Source organism: Pseudopodoces humilis, chromosome 5 (genome assembly GCF_049639895.1).
Source record: "Pseudopodoces humilis isolate 2021_Gansu_Grassland_sample_001 chromosome 5, ASM4963989v1, whole genome shotgun sequence".
Classification (NCBI taxonomy): domain Eukaryota; kingdom Metazoa; phylum Chordata; class Aves; order Passeriformes; family Paridae; genus Pseudopodoces; species Pseudopodoces humilis.
This window is the reverse complement of record NC_142204.1, coordinates 60,331,258-60,352,524: the sequence shown is the minus strand read 5'-3', so window position 1 is coordinate 60,352,524 and position 21,267 is coordinate 60,331,258. Positions and strand designations below refer to the sequence as shown.

General features: G+C 39.5%; 1 protein-coding gene across 3 annotated transcripts in view; it reads left to right on the top strand.

The window, feature by feature from the left end:
* Positions 1-21,267, top strand: part of LHFPL3 (LHFPL tetraspan subfamily member 3) — a 233,606-nt gene that overhangs the window by 147,236 nt on the left and 65,103 nt on the right. For all 3 annotated transcript variants that reach the window (XM_088055866.1, XM_088055867.1, XM_014255165.2), the window contains exon 2: positions 8,129-8,365. In XM_088055866.1, the coding sequence (XP_087911992.1) occupies positions 8,129-8,365 (237 nt within the window). The remainder of the gene's footprint in view (positions 1-8,128; positions 8,366-21,267) is intronic.

Sequence of the window (21,267 nt, the reverse complement as noted above, 5' to 3'; positions counted from 1 at the left end):
GTTTTTGATGCTGTGGACTTGGAGGCAGGAGTTTCCATTTCCAAATCCTCATGCCCAGCAGTCACGGCATCATCCTCCTCTTTTCTAGCAGCCTCTTCACTGAAAAATAAGGCAAAGAATTAGATATTAACCCCAGGCCAACTCCATATCTGATTTTCTTCTTTCTTTATTAACCTCAGGGAAGATTTTTTGGCTATTTGTTTCAATACGTCTTAGAGTTAGCACAGCTTGACTTCTAGAAAGGTATCTTTTGGACTTGGATTACCAAACCTTCAAAATGTATCTTTCTTTGCTAATAAGTTTCTTTTCCTGGAATTTCTGAGGTGTCTGCTCACATCTTTTTTTTTTTCTTTTTTTTTATTTCCCAAGGCTTATTTGGGAAGATACATAATGAGATAGGTAATGAGGGTAGAATGAAACAGAGATTGTTAGTCATTGATACTGAGCTGAAAGTGTCCCTGGAATTTAATTTATCTCATCTAGATACTTCATAAAATTTACATCTTTGTCCAAAAAAAATTCAAGGTTTGCCCCACAATTAGTATGAACTTCTTCAGTCTAGTTAACATGTCAGCAGTTTCTTTAGACTTTTTTAAAGTTCATCCATCTAAAATATGCATTAAAACCCAGGTTAAGAAACATTTTTGTTCATATTCTCATTTTATTTAAATTGAATTGACTCACGGTCATTGAAAGTAAGGTTATTTTAATCTCTTCCTTGTCTTTACCAAAACTGTTTAAAATATCTGTGCTATTTGGATCAGTAACAGGTATCACGTGGAAAGTCAGCTGTATATATCTCAAGAAATGTCTGGCCTATGCCATTCATATTAACACCTATTCTCCAGTCTGCCTGCTGTAGCCTACACAGTACTTGTGTTGAATTTATTAATTAATTAGATCTAGTACATGTCAGTATGCCATGATATGTTTTGGCTGAAGAACAGGTTCTACAAAGAGAAGTTAACATTAAATTAGAAAGATGTAGCATTCCTCTGTGACAGCATTCAAAATAAACCCTTTCAATGGTAAGTGTAGCATGTGAGAAAAGTGCTTTTTGAGCATGGCCACAGCATCAGACAACCTGCCTGCATGACAAGGGACACCCAGGTCCCCAGCACAGGCATTTGTTATTCCTGTGATCCCTGGGCACGAACCCCAGCTGGCACACAGACCTGGTAACACACATCCTCTGGTACAAAGACACATTACAGAAAACTCAGTGGGTTGTGGCACAGTTCTTAGGTTATTTTAGATACTTTAAAGAGAAAATGAGAAGAAAGGAAAAAAAATCATTAGAGCCTTTGGAGGAGGTGAAACAGCATAAATGTAACTTTTGACATGAACCGTCCTGTGGGTTTCCAGCTGTACCCCTCCCATACCTGATTCATCGTAAAGAAGTATTTTTATCTCTTGTTGTATATGATTTCAGTTTACCCATTCTTCATCAGTTAGTCATCTACCTCTGCTACAGCTATTAGCAATTTGTTATCATGACATTTCGAAGGATTTTTTGCCCATGTAGTGATTAGGCCCACATCCTTTAATAGTCCCCAGCTTCCATATTTTTTTCTGGACAAGGCACTATAAATACCTACTGCAAATAATCATGGCTGGAGCACCAGAAGTTGTGTTCTTTCATGAGGAGTTTTTGGGACCCACCTTGTGAATCACCCACCACACACTTATAAAAATCTATGATGTTCTTACATTATCTTTATTCTCCAGCTAATATAGTTGTTGTTCTAACTAAATTATTCATAGAAGTACATTAATCTCAAAGTTTAATTATCGTGGCTAATGATCAAAACTTGGAAGTTAAATGCTCCCAAGATGATACAACCCCACACAGAATTTCTGTTTCTATCAAATCAAAGGATTCTCTATCCAAACATGAATCCAACACATGAGGTCCAAACCAGATCCCCTTAGTGTAGTGAAATTTCTCTTACAGTTGATTTAATTGAAGTAGATTGCACTAACATTGCTATTCTTTCCTACTTATTTACAGTTTAACACTTTTCTTCATATAACATTATTTCATTTTCTCAATTTTTTCCATCTTTCTGAACTGTAGTGCTCATCTTTGGATGTAGCTGTCAGCCACTCCTATTTCTGTTATATCCAGTTCCACATCTTGCAACAGCTGATCAAATTATTCCATTTTGCTGCCTAAGCATAACTAGCAGGCATCAAAATGTCGGCTACCTTTCTACTCAGCCAGTCTTCTCCCCCTGTCTACAACCCCTACTTGCTACCACTTTACACAATATTGATATTTTTATCTTTACTGTCCAGTCACTGAATGCTTGGTCTCCTTTTTCTTTTTTCAAAAAATCAGCATATGAAATACACATATCTCTTTATATATGTATATATCTACATTCTTATCAGAAAGTCCTAATTATAAGTCCTAATAAGGCCATAATTGCATAATGTCTTTAAGGAATGCAGTGGGAGATTCTCCTACTTTTTCTCCCCTTTAGCACTATCTATAAATACTCTTAATCCTGTGGAGAGATTCTTGTCTATATTCCCAAGTAAGATGGTGTGAAATAAGAGAATAATTAGATTAAAGTAGTTACTGCTGAGACCTCTTGCATCCTCACCTCATGGGGCTTTACTCATGTGGTTTTTACTCATGTGCTCATGTGGTTTTGCTTCAAATCAGAAACAGTTCTGTTTCCTGGACCCAATGCCCCCATTATACATATTGTTTGAAGTTTTTTGAAGGAAGATTAACCCACAAATCTTTGTTCCTTCAGTTTTTGGGAGGAGGTTGCTTGGAACATTGCATCAATGTCCTGGAGCAACTCCATAGGGCACCTCCCTCATCCCAAATGGAAGCTCAGGTCACTGAAGTCCAGATAGGATTTTATCACTCCATCTCTCTTGAAGCTGCTCTTGAATCTTAAATTTCATTACACTTGTCTCACTGACTGCCTCATACTCAACAGCAGATCTGTGGTTAGCAGCCATCTATGAGCACCACCAGGAATTTTCACTCTGCTTATGCACAAATTAACAGGCTGTGTCATCTTCTCGGGGAGCCAGCTGGCACCTCTCTGAAGAGGCTTTTCAAAGGTGGACATTGTATCTGGCAGCCTTCAAACACAGGATCAAGTAAGTCATGACATTTACTTATTCCAGTTATTGTGAAACTATTCCACAAGAACTATTCCAGTTGTTGTGAAAGCTCTTCATAGTTCAAGAGCCTTCTCTTAGGAACAGTTTTTTTGGTGATGAAGGCCACACACTGAGACAGAATTTAAAGATGCCCATTCAACATTGAATAACTTTTGGAAATTAACTTCTAGGTTCCTTCAGAAATACTCTGATTGCATGCAGCAGAACTATTTCTGTGGATAGAATCAATAAATTGAAAGAATCGTGGCTTTCACTTCACAATTGCACATTCCTCAAAGCCATGACATAAATATAAACACAGAGGATTATTATCCCACTCAGAAGTGCAGTCCACATCACTTGGATCAGTCTCAGTTGATAATTGTGTAGCCTTTGTCTTCACTCAAGATTGTGTTTGACCCTGTGTCTTCAGCCACCTCCACTCAGCATTTCCTTCTTTCCCAGCTAAAAGCTCCTGACAGACTAATCCTAATCACCAACATGTCTGGAAAAAACTCTGTTCAGTTTACTGGAGATTTAGTGGATCACTGCTTTTGTAAATAGCATTTAGGCAGTGGTAAGGAAACAATAAACCTCTTGCATTTTGGAACCACTGGGGTTTGAAGACTCTTGCATGTGTGGCCATGGAAAGAAAAGAGATGGTCAACATAATTCCCCTTCCATTTTTCTTTTACTCCTTTATCAAGAAACTTGCCATCATCATACTCTACACGCAAGCAAATTTGGTCTGTTGTCAGGAAAAGAATGAGGATGAGAGAGGAGTCCTGCCAGCGGGAATTTCTCAGCACTGGTTTCCTGCATAGCAGTCAGCTTTTTTTATAAATAGAACCTCATTTCATGCAATGATATAATATTAATTTGTCACCATATTTGGCACAACCATAGGACCGTGAGCTACTTGTTTGCTAATTACCATTTGAGCTCATGCACAGAGCACAGGCTGTGATAATATTAGCTTGGTCAGAGTCACAAGTCTGTCAGTGCCAGCAACAATTCAGTGCCTGTTTCCAATCTCTGAAAGTGTTGTATCTGCATCCTTTCATCCCACGGGGTAAAAACCCTGGGCTCTCTCTCCTAGTATGAATAATTTGTCTTGTCACTCACAGCCCTAGAGGAAAACTATGTGACAGTTCCTGTTAGCTGTTCACATGAGAAAAGACTGTTTAAGCAGAAAAGTAAATATATAAGGCATATTAAACTACTGTTTATTAATAATTTTTTTAAAGTTTGAAAAGCTTCACCAGACTCCAATATGTAGGAAAAAGCAGCTGTTTGAGTGGTGAGGTGCTGGAAGAGGTTGCCCAGAGAACTTATAGATACCATCACTGGAAATGTTTAAGGCTGGATTGGATGGGGCTCTGAGCAACGTGGTGGGTGAACCAGATGGCTTTTAAAGTCCCTTGCAACACAAGCAAGTCACCTTGTTGTCACAGGAGAGGAAGAAATGGAGGAAACCCAGGGCCAACCTTTTCAAAGATAATAATCCTGCCAGGAGCTTTCTCAAGAAACCAAAGGGAAAACAATGTGGATATGATTCTTCTAAGTTTTACGGTTGTCCAAATGGTTCTGAATGGTGTCAGTAGTTCATCAATTCTCCCCTGCTGTTTATCATGAAGGCCCTTGGTTAGGTACAGAGGTCCTAGGCTGGGCTGTCTGTCAGGAAGATGGTGCTGATCTGAGGTATCCAGATCACACAGAGAAAGCTGCTTTAACCAGTACAGAACTTTTACTTTTTACTTACCTGAACTTTTACTTTTTACTTACCTGAATCAAAGAATCCATATGAACTGATGATTTAAGGGTTTTCATTTTGTTTTTGAACTTTTCAAATCCAAAACTTTCTGAATTCATTAGAACACTATTACTACTTAGTAGCAAAACAGCAGTAACTTTTGTTAAATTTTCATTTCAGTAACTTTGCCATTATAGGCAGTCAAAGTTAGACAAAGATATGGGACCCATATTAGTCTTATAAAATCATCTCTTAGCAATTTCACTGAAATTGCATAAAATTATTTCCAGTTCACAAATTTGTATAAAACTGAAAGTAATTTCATTTTAGAGAAAAGTTTTCTAATCCTCTGTAGCAGAATTTCAATGTAAAAATTCCCAGCAATGCAAAGTAGATCAGTAGGTGGATTTCATATCTGTCTTTTCAATCTTGTAGCTGATAAAATAATCATTACCTGTTTATATTATTGAGCAAGTCTGTGTTCATAAAGGCATTCAGTGCAAAATATTTCCTCAACAAAGACTCAAGGCTGACAATTCTTACTTATGTTACCCTCTACAGGTAAGGTGTGATTCCTGCACCTGAAGATGTTGACTAAGTAGTCATCTAGTACAAAGCTTCTTAACTGTATAGGGAAAAGAGGAAATAATAATAACCCCTCCTTGGTATCTGTCTTTATGCAAAGAAATCTAGTCCAGACGCCATTTACCTGTGTGTCTTATTACCAAGAGAAGTCCAACTGCAATCAACAGAATGACTCCAGAAATTTAAGCAAATATATCAAAGAATGCAGGAACAAAATTCAGGAAAGATGAGTTAATTGGAAATCTGAGGAGCACAGCTGGGAAGCTGTACACTGAATTCCTGAGATAAGAGTCCATTTTTTTAATTACCTATGTGCAAAAGAACAAAGTTAAATTACTTTTAGGAAGTACTAAGAATGTGTCTGATCTGCTGTGTAATAAAAAACAACAGAGATGTTGGTATTTCCTAATTATTCATGCACAACTAGCAGAAAAATTCACATCTATTGATCATTAACTGAGCATTAAGCTTTCTCACATTTTGAGGATAATTAATAAAAGTAAACTGGCTTTGGTACTTGCTGTGATATACTAAATGAAACTTTGTCAACAGTTATCTGGGTAAATATGGATATTTTCATGAGCACAAGAAGTTTGCAGATTTGCTGCATCATTTGAGTGGAGTTCCTTGCAAGTATGAGAGAAAGTCTTAGATATGAGTGCAACTCCACTTTTTGGAAGAGTGTTTAAGCAGCTCAAGAAAATAAATTATTTTACTGTTCGTCTCTAAGGTCTTTGAAAGATCTTATGTAATTGTGTAAATGAGTTAAGACAGGCAATACGTAATTTACAATTTGTCCAACCTGCATGTTCTGCATAGATTGGTCATTATCTAATCATCCATGTTTCTAAGCCTAATTGTCCTTGAAGGTATCATAAGCTATTTTATTTTCACACGAATTAGCTGTTCAGGAGGAACTTGGTTGCATCTTTTACCCCATGCCAGATGTTTTCTGCAGATATGCTTTCAAGACATTGTCTACAGCAATTGTGTAGCTGTCAAAAGGAAGCTACCATTCCTGAACTCTCTTTACACATCCCTCTTCCTCATATTGATCCAGTGTAAGTCTGTTTTTATTTTGTGGGTGTTATAGGTATGTAAAATGATAATGCCTGTGCTTGTCCAGAAAAGACAAGGAACCTGTCACGACAAGAAACCAATCCCACAGTGACAGCAGCTGCTGGTGGCACAAACTACTTGGTGTATAAACTGTCATTTCCAAACAGAGGTCTGACTCAACAAAAACTTCAAAGGCTGAAAGTCACACAATGCGTTCTCCTGAATTAGCACATTAACCTGCAATTTTGAGCATATTGCATCAATATAATATTAAGACTTATAAAATCAGGTTTAGGATCCATTGTATCTCATCAGCCATACTAAGATAGAAGGGCTAATGATGGAAATGTGTCTGATTCCAAGTCAGAAAAGGCAATACAAGTAATTACTGAAAGCAAATGGATTTTCCAATTCTCTTAAATGGAATAAAAACCAAGAAATTAACCCATTTGACAATAATCATTATTTTTTTTATTTTTTTATGCTACTTTATTTTTGTATGCTATCTTCTCCTGCTGAAGGTGACTCCACCTGGCTTCAAGACAGGTGTTACCAGAAAAATTTGCAGATGTTTGATCATAGGTCAGTTTATACAACACCAAGCCTGCTAGCAACAAATAAGGTCCACCTGTCCCAAAGAATTTTATGTCAGGAATTAGCAGAGCTCATTGAGAGAGCTTTAAACTGGATTTGAAGGAGAATGGGGACATAGCCAGGCTTCACAGACATAAGATGTGGAAGGAGAGAATTATAGCAACCACCCCAGTAACAAAAGAAAGCTTAAGAGAGTGTCTCAAAGCACAAGCAGCCAAAGACATAACCACAGGACAGGACTGTGGGGGATCCCTTTGCACCCCTGCTGGGATACTGACACGATCAAATACTTCCACAAAATGTCTGTACACCAATGCTTGCAGTATGGAGGACAAACAGGAGGAACTAGAGATCTGTGTGGAGTCACAGGGCTTTGATGTCATTGCAGTTACAGATGTGGTGGGATAGCTCCCATGACTGGAATGTCATCATGAAGGGCTACACAGTGCTTAGCACAGACCAGACAGGCGCTGGGATGGAGCTGCCCTCTGTGAGGCAACACTTGGAATGTATCAAGCTCTGCCTTTGGGTGGATAGTGAGAAAGTCCAGTGTTCATGGGTTAGGATAAAAGGGCAGATTACCAGAAATGATAAGCAGGTTTTTTCCTCTCTTTTAAACTGGTTGTTTGCCTGACAAGTTGACAGTAACCCAGTGTTACCCTTGAATATCCAGGTTATTAACCATTTTCCCTTTTGGTGTTGTGAGGTCCTTTCATATTGCAGTGAAGAAATTGGTAACACAAGGAAAATGTGAATGTACTGATGCAAAACCTGACCAGGGATTCAGGATGTAATAGCTTTTTAAGCAAGGTGTGCAACTGATGTTGCATCTTAGGTTTTTATATTAAATACTTAATCACAGCATATAATTCCATGACTTGTTTTCTTGTAAACTAGCTTTGGAGTTCAGGATGAAAAAGTTTATTGCTCTAATGATAACTTTGTAGGTTCTCATCAAAATGAAAGCTTGGTCTCATTATCCCATTGTTCTCCTTTTCTTTTTTCTCCAAGCTGCCTGTCTCGTCCTGGGTTGTATGATTTTTCCTGATGGCTGGGATTCAGATGAGGTAAAACGGATGTGTGGTGAAAAGACAGACAAGTACACGCTGGGGGCTTGTTCAGTCCGCTGGGCGTATATCCTGGCAATTATTGGAATCTTGGATGCCCTGATCCTCTCATTTCTGGCATTTGTGCTTGGAAACAGACAAGACAGCTTGCTAGCAGAGGAGCTCAAGTTGGAAAACAAAGGTAGGACTGCTTTAGAAACACTATTGTTGGATGGCCTCAAGAGCAATTGCTTAAAAATAATAATCAGTTTCAATTTCATTTTATTTTATGCTTAAAAGTTGGCATGCTGGCTTACTTCCTACATTGCTGGGAAAGAATAAATGCAAAGGGCAGAAGAAGTTTTATATTTCAGCCTCCAATAACCTAAGAAAGCTCAAAACTGATGTAATTTCTGCACTACACATGAATTATCCTTAGCTTTTAGAGCTGTGGATGGGATGTTATTGTGTTCTTCACTTGTACAGTATTTCATTAGCATTTAATTTTCACTGTCTTCATATTTTTCTGCACCCCATGCAAGATTTTTTCCCTTGGTTCCTTTAGGATTTTGCAGTGTAACATGAATGTCTGTAACATGGCATATGTGTTAGCACAGTACACAGCAAGGGGGCAGTGCTGGGGACTGGCAAGGAGCTGTGCAATGGGACTGCCCATGCAGCGAGGAATTGGTGGACCAAGGATCAGAGCCTGGAATGAAGAAGAATCCCAGTTCTAGCTTGAGTGTGCCGCTTTGAGCTCATGAGTCAGCTCACGGGAGTCTAGGATGCTGTAGTGACTGAATACTCGTGCAGTGCTTTGGGGATAAAACTCATTTCTAAATTAAATATATGAAACTGGCTTGGACCAGTAATTTGTCACACAGTGCAGGAAGAGAGATGTTTTTTAGTGGGTGTGCGCAGCCCTGGCTGATTTCTGCAGCCCCTTCCCCTTGTGCTCCCCTGGCATCGCAGCTGAGTAGCTGATGTGATAGATACCACAGAGGGCATGTCCCTGCTTTATCTTTTTAATGGGCTTGTTGTCCCTGAATCTGTCTAATCCCCTCTAAACCTGCTGATACTGTCAGCTTCTCCAGCCTTGCACGGTAGCAAGTTCCTGAAGCTCACTACTGACTGCTAAAGAAGTACTTTCTTTTATCTGTTTCAAATTGATCCCCTGCTAGTTTCACTGACTGTCCCCGAGAGCAGGATTCTACGTTCAGCTCATCTACCACCTTTGTAATTTTGTGGGCTGCTTCTAATAATAGCAAAGGTATCAGGAACTTTTCACCACTGGATTGCTGTTTGGCAGCCTGTGTTGTGTGAAAATAGCTGGCCTCAGTCCTGCTCCAGAAGCACCATTATCTGTACACCTGACAGCAGCAGTGGCCTCTGCTTGCTGGATTGCAGTCAGCACACTCAGCCCAAAGATAAATGGACTTGAAGACTGAATATCACGTGTGATTCCAGACCTGGGTGAAGCCTACTAATGTGAGTTAAGGAAAGTGTGTGTTGCTTGCAATCGTGTGTGTGCATCTGTCCTGTAAATTGAGGGCATCTGCTTTAAACACTATCCCTGTGACCTTTTCCTGTAAGGATAATATTCATCTGCATTTGAAAATCAAAATACTTGTCAGAAGGGCATTCACAGCTATGCCACAAGTGCTTTTGGCATCACCACTATGCCTGATTTGTCTACACGTATAGAGCTCATGTACCCAATAACTACTTGTATCAAAGAAACGCATCTGTTTTGGCACCTTGTGAGCAAAAAATGGCTTCTGGAGCCTCATCACCTCTCACATCTCTGGCACAAACCCATGCCAGAACATTTGGTCCTCAGCATGTCAGAAAAAATCATTCAGCAGCTCAATTTCCTTGGATTAAACACAGAAACATACCACACCACTGGCTTCAAACCAAACCAGAACTCAATAAAAAGGGATCTATCCCACTCTGCCCTTCAAAATCAAGCCTAATGATCACAACTTTTTAAACTGTCCTTCAAATCAAGTGAAAAAGAGTCAACCTGGCTTCTAAAAAGGACATTCTCTCCCCTCTTGTCACAAAAAACTTCTGCTAAGCAACAACAGGGCAAGTCTAAACCCCCCGAGCCCCCCAGCATTTTCCCACCTGCAAGTGTCGCACAGCTTCAGCCCAGAGGAGACCTGGCAGAACATGGCAGTGGCATTGGTCTGTGCCCCTGTGCACTGAACATGCATGAGTGCTTTGATATTTACCCCATAAACCACAGCCCCTTTCCCCCTTCCAGAATAAGAGTGGAGAACTACTCGTCAGCATTAGTTCACATGCAGAGCATGTGTGCATCTCTTGGAAATGGTCAGGATGTCAAAATTCTGCTATATGCAAATAGCACTAGCATATCTCCCATATAAACAGAAAGATAAGGAGTATGGATATAGAAAATACCACCCTCAGCTTTCCAAGCTGCTCCTACAATGTGAAGTCAAAGCCCTTATAACAAGTAACCATGAGTATTAGATACCCTCCCTCCCTTTCTTCCCCTTCCTCATCTACAGGAGATCTGCCTTCAGGCTTGTGCTGGCTTCTGCTTCTGGATTAGCAGGTAAGGGTGAAGAATGACCCTTTCTCAGGGAGGAACCCCTGTGCTGCTGCTGCTGCCTTCCAATGGACAAAACCTACTTCTGGGTGGTCATGGCTGTCCATTGGGTGGGATCCCAGTGACTCCTTCCCCTTTGTGGTGCTCTTCGTCTGGATGTCCCATAACCTGTGATAAGAAAAGGATCCCCTTAAGGGACAGTCGTGGCTCCATCATGGCTTTACAGGAGAATGCAGCCAGAGAGCAATCAACGCTGTACCTGAGAAGAACCTTCATTTTCCTGTCAGCTCATCCTCTCCTGCTGGGACTTTGCCCCGTGCATGTGGGTGACACGATATATTAGCTCAGCAGTGGGTAAGACACGATAAATTAAGTATGAGAATCACAACAGTGCTCATTTATGTGGAAAAAACCTTCAAGAGCAAGAAATTAATAGGCAATGATCAGACATCTGAGCAGATGTTTTCTTAGTCAGGTAGTTTTGTCTGGAGGCTTTGATGCAGATCAGCTCCCACAGGTTCATTAATGAGAGTCTGTGGTAGCTGAGCAAGTACCTGTTGCCAGCTGTCTGAGCATTGTTGGCAAGGAAAGAGTTAAATGTATATGAAACACAACAGGATGGTAAAAATGTGAGAAGATGACTGAAAAAGAAAAAGCTGTACTTCTCTGTAGTTTTCATTACCATGCTGAATTGTCCACCTGCTCTGTGCTTTTGATGCCTACAGTTCTGTATATTTACATAGGTTAATGAATACTTGTAAGTAAGGAATTTGACTGTTAAAATTATTCATGGCAGAAGAAATGGTTTAGCTATAAATGAAAGTTTTCCTTTTTCACTACATGATAAAAATAGTGCTTGCTCATTTCTTATTTGCTTAGGTGTGAGAGCAAACTACCATGCAACTTCCATGTCTCAGAGCTCTAACTCAAATTTGACAGAGTTTCTTCAGCTTATAGTCTCTTTAGTGCAGTTTCCTAATATTACAAATTTTACACAATAATTCATAAGTTTTTAACTTTAAAACTGTCATTTGAAGGGAAAAATGGTATATATAAGAAGACTTTCCTGTTATCTTTATGCCATTAGCAAAGGGTGCAGAGAACTGTATCACATGGTTTTCTTTATTTTATGGTTTTCTTTAATTTATAGGAGCTAATGGTAATGACTTATAGGTCTGTATGCCATTTAAGTAATGTCATACAGGACACTAACAAAAATAGTCAGAATTCATCTTAGCTTTAAGCTTCCTCAACATGATTGTGAGTGAGCGATCAACATCAGGCATAAACCTTGATGTGTTGTGTAATTAAGTGATTTAACATTTTGAACTGTAATGTCTTGATGACATAAAATTTAAGTTTTGGCCAGAGGTAGACAAGACCAAATGAGACGTTTCCAAAAGAATTTGAGAACGCACAGCAACTTTGTTTATGGTAGAAATGTAGAATAGAGTATGCAGTTATGGTCTGCATTATGAGTGATAAATACAGGAGCATTCAGAAGACACTATCCTGTTTGATAGTATCAGTCAGGGCAGGTAGAAGATGCACTTTGTGAACAGTTGTGGCTTTTCCAATGGGTCACAAATAAGCAATTTGCATTAAAGATTTCCTGGAGTTACAAGCCTAGAGCTGAAACAGGTAAAGGGATCTGGGAGACAAAAAATCTGAAGGATTTATCCACCTTCCAGTGATTGTAACTCACATGGACTCAAAGTACATCCCACTGCTCCCAATAGCCACGTTACAGAGAGCTCAGTGCAGGATGCTCAACCCAGCTGGCTGACACTTTCCACCCTCCTTACTCTCCAGGCTGTTGAAGGCTGGATCCATACATCTGAGCTGCAGTCACTGCAGAATAAACACACTCAAAGACAGAAAGTAAGGGTATATTGTTATTGGTGGTAAAGCAACTTTCAGTAAAAGAAAAAAGGTAGTATTGCATGGAGATTTGCACATGTTTAGCTAAAGAATCATCTTCTCCAAACAGGAATAGCCTACATGGGATCACTGCTGAAAAAAGCCTCTTCTGTAAAAAAAAAAAAAGCTGTATCTGAAGCTGAGTGACAGGAGCTCACCTGCCCCATGGAGGGATGATGGGGTAGAATGCTCATCAGCTGCCATCCTTCAAGAGGAAAATAGCTCAGGATGCAGTGAACATGCAAACTGCTGCGAGATTGTAAAGCTCTGCTTGTCAGTATGTAGCTTTCATGGCATGTACTAACAAATATTCAGGTCAACATGTTCAAAATTAGATATATTATTACGAATATTGAGATCCAATTTAAGTTTTCCCAGATAGCTACAACACATAAAAAAATTATCAGCAGCTCTTGTAGTAATAGAGTACAAATGCAGACAGGACACCATATATACCCCTGTGTACCCATGTTCTTTGTCCAATATATTTATATAGTCCCTTTGTCACAAAGTTATGTACCCCCAACCCCTCCTGATAAAAAGTCAGTGTGTGGTCATTTTCATTTCAGTTAGGGTGTACATTACAATGATAAAAATACTTTCACAAATGAAAGGCAAGATTTATGTTAGTCTCTACCCAATTTCATACTGGTGCTTCTCTTCATGTTGCTAGTCCCCCTCCTTCCTTCTTTTCTAAAGAGTCCAAGAGTCACCCACTTCAGACTTCTGCTGCTTTGATGTGTGGCTGTTTGTTAAAAGTATTTAAGGTGATTATGATCTCAGAACAAATTCAGCCACTTGAATTCCCATTTGAGAAGGGAAATATCCAAGAAACTCATTGAGGAGGGATCTGTGATAGATTACTGTAATTATCTGTGATGCTCTCACCAGGCTGCAGCTGGTCAGAGGAACCTGGGTCTATGTTAAAAGGTTTATCCCCTTGCCTCAAAATAAGAAGTATTAAGGTACCGTCCTTTTCAAAGGCAAAATCAGACTCTTAAGTCCACAGTCATAGGGTCCTGGCTAGGAATTCTTAGCCCTCATTTCTCTCTTCAAAACATGATTCCCTGCCATGTCAGCCAAGAACAAAGTTTTGACACAGCTGTGAAGAGCTCACATGCTCTCTTTGAGCTTCAACTGGTAAGTGGTTCATCTAGCATAGCGCCACTGCAATTAGATCCACTTGTTAATTTCCTTGTTCAATTACATCCTACTTTCCTTCAGGTATCACCTCCACAATGAGCTCCAAGTAGCTCTGAGTTAAAAGAACAGTAGACAAATATTTCATCTGAAAACCTGCAACAAGAAGCCAAACTAACAGATTTTTTTTTATACTTTTCCCCCAAAATTTTCTTCTTTTGATAATAACAACCATTTTCCTGTGATTTCAACTATGTAAATAATATTGTAAAAGAGAAAATATAAACATGGAGATTTTATTGTGTTTGGCATCAGACAGAATATAATCTCTCCAGAATGAAGATATTCACAGCACTGCTGTAGGACCTATGCCCACAGAATGAAGTTTCATCCAAGGAGTAAATGAACAGTCATTGGACCACATCCAGAACCTTCCTGTGCAGAGTCTTAGTGTCATGCACTCTATTGCCCACTGTGTGTGGAATTCTGGCCACACACAAAGCAGAACAGCCAGAGGATTTTGGGCTCCCTCCTCCATAGCAGGCTACAGTGTGTTGGACAGGACACTGATGTTTTGCTCCCCTTTGAGGAGTTCGAGGAGTTTGAGGGTCTTCACTCCTTAGGTAGAAGGTTTTCAGATTCCAGCCCTGATCTCTAGTGACAAAGTGTTTTGGAGGTTTTAATAGAAACTGAGGGGAAGAAATGAGAAAGTGAGATCAGAAGTCAAGGGGTTTTGACACAAACTTAGAAGACACTTTAAGGTCTTTCTGAAAATGTCTATTTTTGGTTTTATGAGCTTGTGAGAAGCACATGCATAGGTATGCAGTAAGCTACTTAGATTTTTCTTCTAGTATTGAATAGAACCAAGACAAAAGTTTTGGAGCGGTGTTCAGAAAGCAGAGTTTGATTCCTGATTCTCATACTGGATCAAATCTAACATTTGATTCTTTACATTTCTCTGTCTTTTAAATGGGAAGGAATGAGACTACTCTGTTGATATGTTGTGGTTCAGCAATGAAAGAGGAATTAGAGAAAGCAAATGATGGTGAAATTATTATTAAAATATGTATTCCAAAATTAAGGTCTGATAAAAGTACTTTGTCAAGGAATTACTTTGCCAATATGCTAAATGATGATACTCTTAAGGGCAGGCAAATGAGACACCAAGACTAAAAGTCAAAAGCTGATTAAAATACCTTATTAAATAAAGGTCAATCTTGCAATAGTACTGATTGATACATCAGCTGATCCAACAGTTCCTTTCCAGCTCTACTTTCTATAATGAGAAAGTAAAATTAGTCCTAAACACATGCATTAATTACTCAACTATAGAAGCTGGAGACCATGAATAAAGAGTCCTAGCTCCCCACTGATTAATGAAGAAAAACATAGTGAATTGCTTTCTATCTCATAGGAAGATGTATCCCACTTGCTGTTACCCTCTGCAAGGACTCTCATACAATAGCCCAGTTAAAGAAATTCTCATTCCATTTGATGAGCTCCTGATATGACAGACTTAAAGGACAGGGTCTTACAGGAAAATTTGCAGCAAAAAAAACCAACTAGGCAGCCTCAAAAATGCTTCTTAAATAGTATAGGTAACTCAATGCACTTAACAGGCTCTGTGCTTAGCTGAAAAATGCCATAGTGCAGCAGAGGGGCAGGATGCATGGGAATGGGGGATAAAGACATTAGACAGTCCTGCTATAAGCTACAAACAAATCTCCAGCCTGGTCAAGACAAGTCCATAGTGAGCCTGGACAGATCTGGAGACCTGTGTTGTTAACTTAAAAGGAAGTCTATGCCCTGTTACAAGCACGATGATGTTTACTGAGCTAGAAGACAACAAGTCTGACCATGCCATCACTAGTACCTGCATTAGAAATGGTGTTTTGATGTTTGGACAAAAAAACAAAAGCTATTTCACAATATAGAAATATAAAAGAGAAGTAGCTGACACGTATTTCATTCCAGGTAGGATTAGTGACACACAGAAATTATGATACTCCACTATCCCTCTTCCTTACTGACAGGAACCCTATTTGTAGGAGGAACATCAAAAAATGCTCATGACTCAGTTGCCCTTGCATTAATGTTTTTCAACAAAGTGTTCATGCAGACAAAATAATGAAGGTTTGTGCCAAGAATCTGGACTGTGGAAATAGCTGTTGATAGGACATTTCTGCTGTCCAGTCCAACCCACCACTTCCAAGAGCTGTCTGGGCTGTCCTTATGTTTCTACTAGCCCTGATGTCATCATACACAGAGGGGGCCTCTAGCACTGAGTTATAATTGATCCCTCTTGCAGCAAGTTCCAGTGGTTTCCTTGGAAGTCTTTATCATGATTTTGAAAGTCATTAGCTTCAACATCTCATTCCACTGTGAACTTGTTGTGATCCTTCTCCAACAGTTTCCTAATGCCAGAATTATTTTCTATCTGCAAGCAAAACACCTGAAAATAATTGAAGGTAACCTGCTTCTTTCTGGGCATAGTATCAATAGAAATAAAGGCTTTCAGTAGTTTTAGAAAAAAGGAGCTATCAAAAAATCCAAATGAAAGCAAAGCAAATATACCTGCTTCCTAAAATTATATTCAAGCAGACATTCAAGCCATAGCTAATGAGATATTTGAGATATCTGGCTCTTCCTGCTTTCTCTTAGAGATACAAATTACTACAGTATAAAACAAAAATTGACCTGATTGTTGCTAACAGTGTGTATCTTTTTAACTAGTCATTAATATATAGCTTTAGTCTGGAACCTTAAAACTGTTCATGTTCTGGACTACTTACAGAGTTGATCTGGACTTTCTGTTGAGTCCCTAATCTTCTCTTGAATAACAAGCTTGGTGAACTTCAATTTGTTGTTCCCATTGACCTCTCCCTGGATGCCTGAGAAGCTTGGCCCTGGGACAGGCCCAGACTAGGGCATACACATAGTTTAGGTCCTTGGCTCCAGCATGACCCTACTTAGCCCATGTTTGCTGCAACTGAAAATTAGAATTGCACTCCTGACTTCTGAGGTCTCTGTCTGTTGACTTTGATAGGTCTGTACAGTTCTGCTTGATAGAATACCAGAAAACAGCAGTGGAAGAGGAAACAGATGTGATATTAGTAATATTGCACTAAGATTGCTGTAGGTATGTTCTGGCTTCATTTGCTAGAAAAATACACAGTAAAAAAAAAAAAAAAAAAAGTGAAATTATAATACAAAGATATTTTAACAAAATTTTTCCCATCTCTTATATATGGCAGTTATTTTTTTCTAATTCATGTTTTTAAAATAAATCAATTCTTTTGTTCATATCATGTGGTGCATGTCATTTTGTTTAATCTTTCAGTCATCTTGCATGCAAGCACTCCAGTTGTCAGAAATATTTCTTCAAAAGCATTTACCACAAAATATACTCAACAGACATAGTAAAGCTGAAAATAGATGTTTAGATGCAATCCTGTTTGACTAAATGTATTTACACCACCACAGCACATTTTACTTTACAAGCCACTTTCACCGTAGTTTTGTAAATCCAAAACTTTTCAGGATGATAATGAGCTGGCATGAGGACATCATTGCACACAGTTATTCATCTTAAAATGTTCTTTCATCTCCAAGCACTTGCACCTTTCTAGGTGACAGCATTTGACACAAAGCAGACCATTAGTCTGGATCCTATATGCTATTTTCCTCAGTTCCTGCTTTCTGATGTTCCCAGCTGATTCTCTCCTAAGCACTGCATATATGTTCCTCTCTATTTCATGCATGCTGAAAACAAACCTCGCTGCTCTTTGTATGACTCTGTGTTTGATAGAGGCTGAAAGGATCAATGTGGACATTTCAACCACCCCCAGTATCACACAGGCTGTAGGATGTCGTGAGTCCCCTCCAGTTTATCAGCACTGTGCAAAATGTGCAGTCAGAGCTGGACACTGTTCCAGGAGCGGTTCTGACTCTGCCATGCCCAGAGGAGTCACAGCCCCTCTGCTCCTGCTCAGTGCTTCCTCTGGTGAAGCCCTTCTGTCTGCAGTGTGGCTGGGCTGGCTTTTCACCTGCTCTGTCTGCTGCTTTTCTTACTCCTTGATGTAGATTTTTTGTCAGACCATGCTTATAGAGTGAGCCATTTGGCAACACACATGAAGAGTTCCTTGGGCCTCTTCACTGCAGCAGCTGAAAGAGAAAATGGGCATTGCCAATGGCACCTAGTAATCTGGAGAAAATCTGGATATTGTAGATCTATCTCCTCCTTCCTCACTAGGAGATGCAAAGATGCTCAAAAGACCAGCAGCCACCTTCTCTCTTTTCTGCATGTGTGCTGAATTCAGACACAAAAACCCAATTCTCAGAACTAACAGGGTCAGGACACTTTGTGCCTCCTATAATTTTGCTTTGCTTTCCCACTCTTCCAAGGGTTTCATAACTTCTCACTGCCTTTGGACAGTTCAGTCAATAACAGTAGATCTTTGCAGTGTGGATGCTCCCCACTGCCTGGAACAGCTGGAGACCCTGAGTGCCCACTGCAGCGTCCAAAAGGTAGACAGCCATCTTAAAATACCGAGGAAATCCACCAGCATTGCTAATGACACGTAAAGGGAGAAATACTCTTGCTTCCTGAGCACAGAGGCAACAGTTTAGCTGTACTTTTACATTCTTATTATAACAATATACATGACAGATGAGAGCACACCAGATAAGAGTTGAGAAAAACAGCAGTATTATGTAAATGCCCTCTAAAATGGATGCATCTGGAATCTCTGCAGAGTACAGTAATTCTGTTATTTAGTGATTACTTCAGAAGGAGTACATTCAGAAACCAAATTCAACTGGCATAAGTAAAATGGACTCATTTTATGCAAAGTGTTTACAACTATTCTTTTTATTCTTAAGTAGATTGTTGATCCAAAATACTCTTTTTTTTTTCCACTGGGCAATTTGTACCTGATTATGCAGAGGAGGGGGGCAGGCTTCATCCTGTGAAACCGGTAAAAATTTTAGAGGGTGGGAGTAAATTTCAGCCATTAGAGCAATTCATACAATTCTTAAATGGCCATGAATCTTACACAAATTCTTGACCACAGAAATTCAAAACAACATTTTTCAGGTGTTTTAATGTCTGATGTATATCAAACACATCCACATTTCCTTCCAAGAACTCTCATAGCTGACAATAACAACTGGCTGACCCCTTGCAAGTAAAACTGATAAAGCAATAAAGATCAGACATCATATATCCTGCAGAGACAAATATTGGTCTACTAGAGAAAGTGGAAGTGTGCTAGAAATCATTCAACATGTTTCAAATGTTAAGGAGAAGAAAAAATTGTTAAGGGGTTGATTGGAAATTCAGTACTGAAGCCATGCTGGGAAAGTATAAAAGTGCTGTACTTATAGGAACAGCCACAGAAACAGTGTTTGCATCCTTAATAGAAATTCTGGATTTAGCAACATGGAAAGAAGTAATTCCAAATGCTTAAGGAGCAGTTTGCTTGGGAGAATAAAACTTTCTATCAGTGTTAAGGGGTTATTTCTGTGTACTTTCAGAACTAGCCTGCAGAATCCTATTGCTGAATTTACAAAGATGGTTGAAAATCTCTGGGTACTCAGTGCTGTGTAGCCTCAGCACTTCCAAGCAGAGACCGCAGCTGTCTGAAGAGCAAGACTGCCCTGCTTTGTCTGCCTCAGTTTTGTGTGCTCCCTGCTACTCTGTAGATGTTCATTCTTAGCCCATATGGACAAAGATGACATGTTATAAAGTAAAATAAATCTTCCCCTATAACCATCAGCCCTACTTTTTTTCCCGAAGAGGATTGACAAGTTTACCTTAAATAAATCCCTCAAAAGGCTCTGTGAAATGATTAGAATTTGTTTGTTTACAATGAAGCCAGAAGATGAGCAGGTTTATACACTGATCAATCATTTATACACTAGTGAGCAGCTGACATTCAAGCCTGAGTCTGCTCATCTATCAAGCAGTTCTCACAAAGGTTAGAGGCACTATAGTTGTACTCAGACAGAAATACAGGTATAAAAATGTTATAAAAATGCTAAGTATGGAGGATTACAGCATGAACTGATAGGATTTCATACTTTGGAGTAATTTCTATATAAGATAACCCGTCTCAAACAATTTGCCAAGGTGTGACCTTCTTCCCTAGGTCCAACTGGAGCTCATCCATTGCCTTTTAGTGCAGTTGATCTGCCTGCAGATATATGCAGAGTATGTGCTCACCCAAAATAGTCTCCAAAACCTGTGCAGATAGGCTAACACTGACTTTGGTTCTCTGTTCTATGGAAACTGTTTTTGAAAGAGCCGCCTGGGAACCTCTGGGGAAGCTGGAGCTGCATACAAAGAGGAAGTACAAAGGCCACTTCTTGATTCTCTGGCTCTCACAGGGCGTCTACTTAGGAAGGGAGCCCATTTTTAGGCAAATCTGACTTAATAAAGAAATACAAAGGGAAGTCTAGGAAGGGAAGTTGATGGTGCTGTGAGTAGGAAAACAGCAACCAGCAGTCTGGGTCTGGGTCCAGTTGGTGTTCCTGAAAGGGTTAATGGCATCTTCATATCATTTCCCTTTCCACCCATATCCTTACTTTATGCCTGTGGCTGGGAGCACACACGTTTTGAGTGGCAGCATCTTCTCAGCTTCTGTGCTTATCCCTTCCCGGGGTGCCCTGTGTGGAGTGCTCCTACAAGCCTTGAACGCTCCAGGGACACTGGAACGGGCAGGGCTCCTCGGAGCACGGGGAGCTCAGGCACAGTTACCTCGGCAGGGAGAGCACTCACGGCCAGGGATCCTGCTGGAAGGTGACATCAGTCCCGCTGTGGCACACTGTGTGCTATTTAGATTATTTTTTTGATATTCTGGAGCTACACCTAAAACCCATCAGGCTGGTTCAGCACCATCTATCCCTGCTACAGCTGCATTGCATTCTGTCCCATTATTCTTCAGAATGTTCTCTAAAGCTCTGCATAGCATATAAATCACAGTTATCAGCCTTTGTTTGTCTAGACCTATAGTTAGGCTGCCTTCTGATGTAAATTAAGGTCTCCATCAAAAAAGTTGCAGAGAGAGAAAGTAAATTTATTTCAAACTAGACATTTTAAAAATAATATTAAACATTCATTTTCTTCTTCTGTCAGATTTTCTGGGCAGTGCCTCACTTCCACCTTGGTTCTCCTTTATTTTTGTTTTTTGCTGTGTTTTTCCCCTCTCTTTTAATAGAGCATGTTTTTATAGACCACTTGCTTAGCAAATATCTTTATTTCAATTTTCTTTAAGTTCTTCAACTTTCATAATCCCAGGACCAGGCATTTTCTCAATTTGTTTTCATAATTAAAGGGGAGAAAAAAAGAGATTGTATCATCATTTAAGCAGATGAAAACCAGAAGTTAAAGGGATTTTTTAATGTATGTCTAATATTGCTTTCTAAGAATTACTAGTAAAAGTGTTAAAAATTATATGATTGTTCTT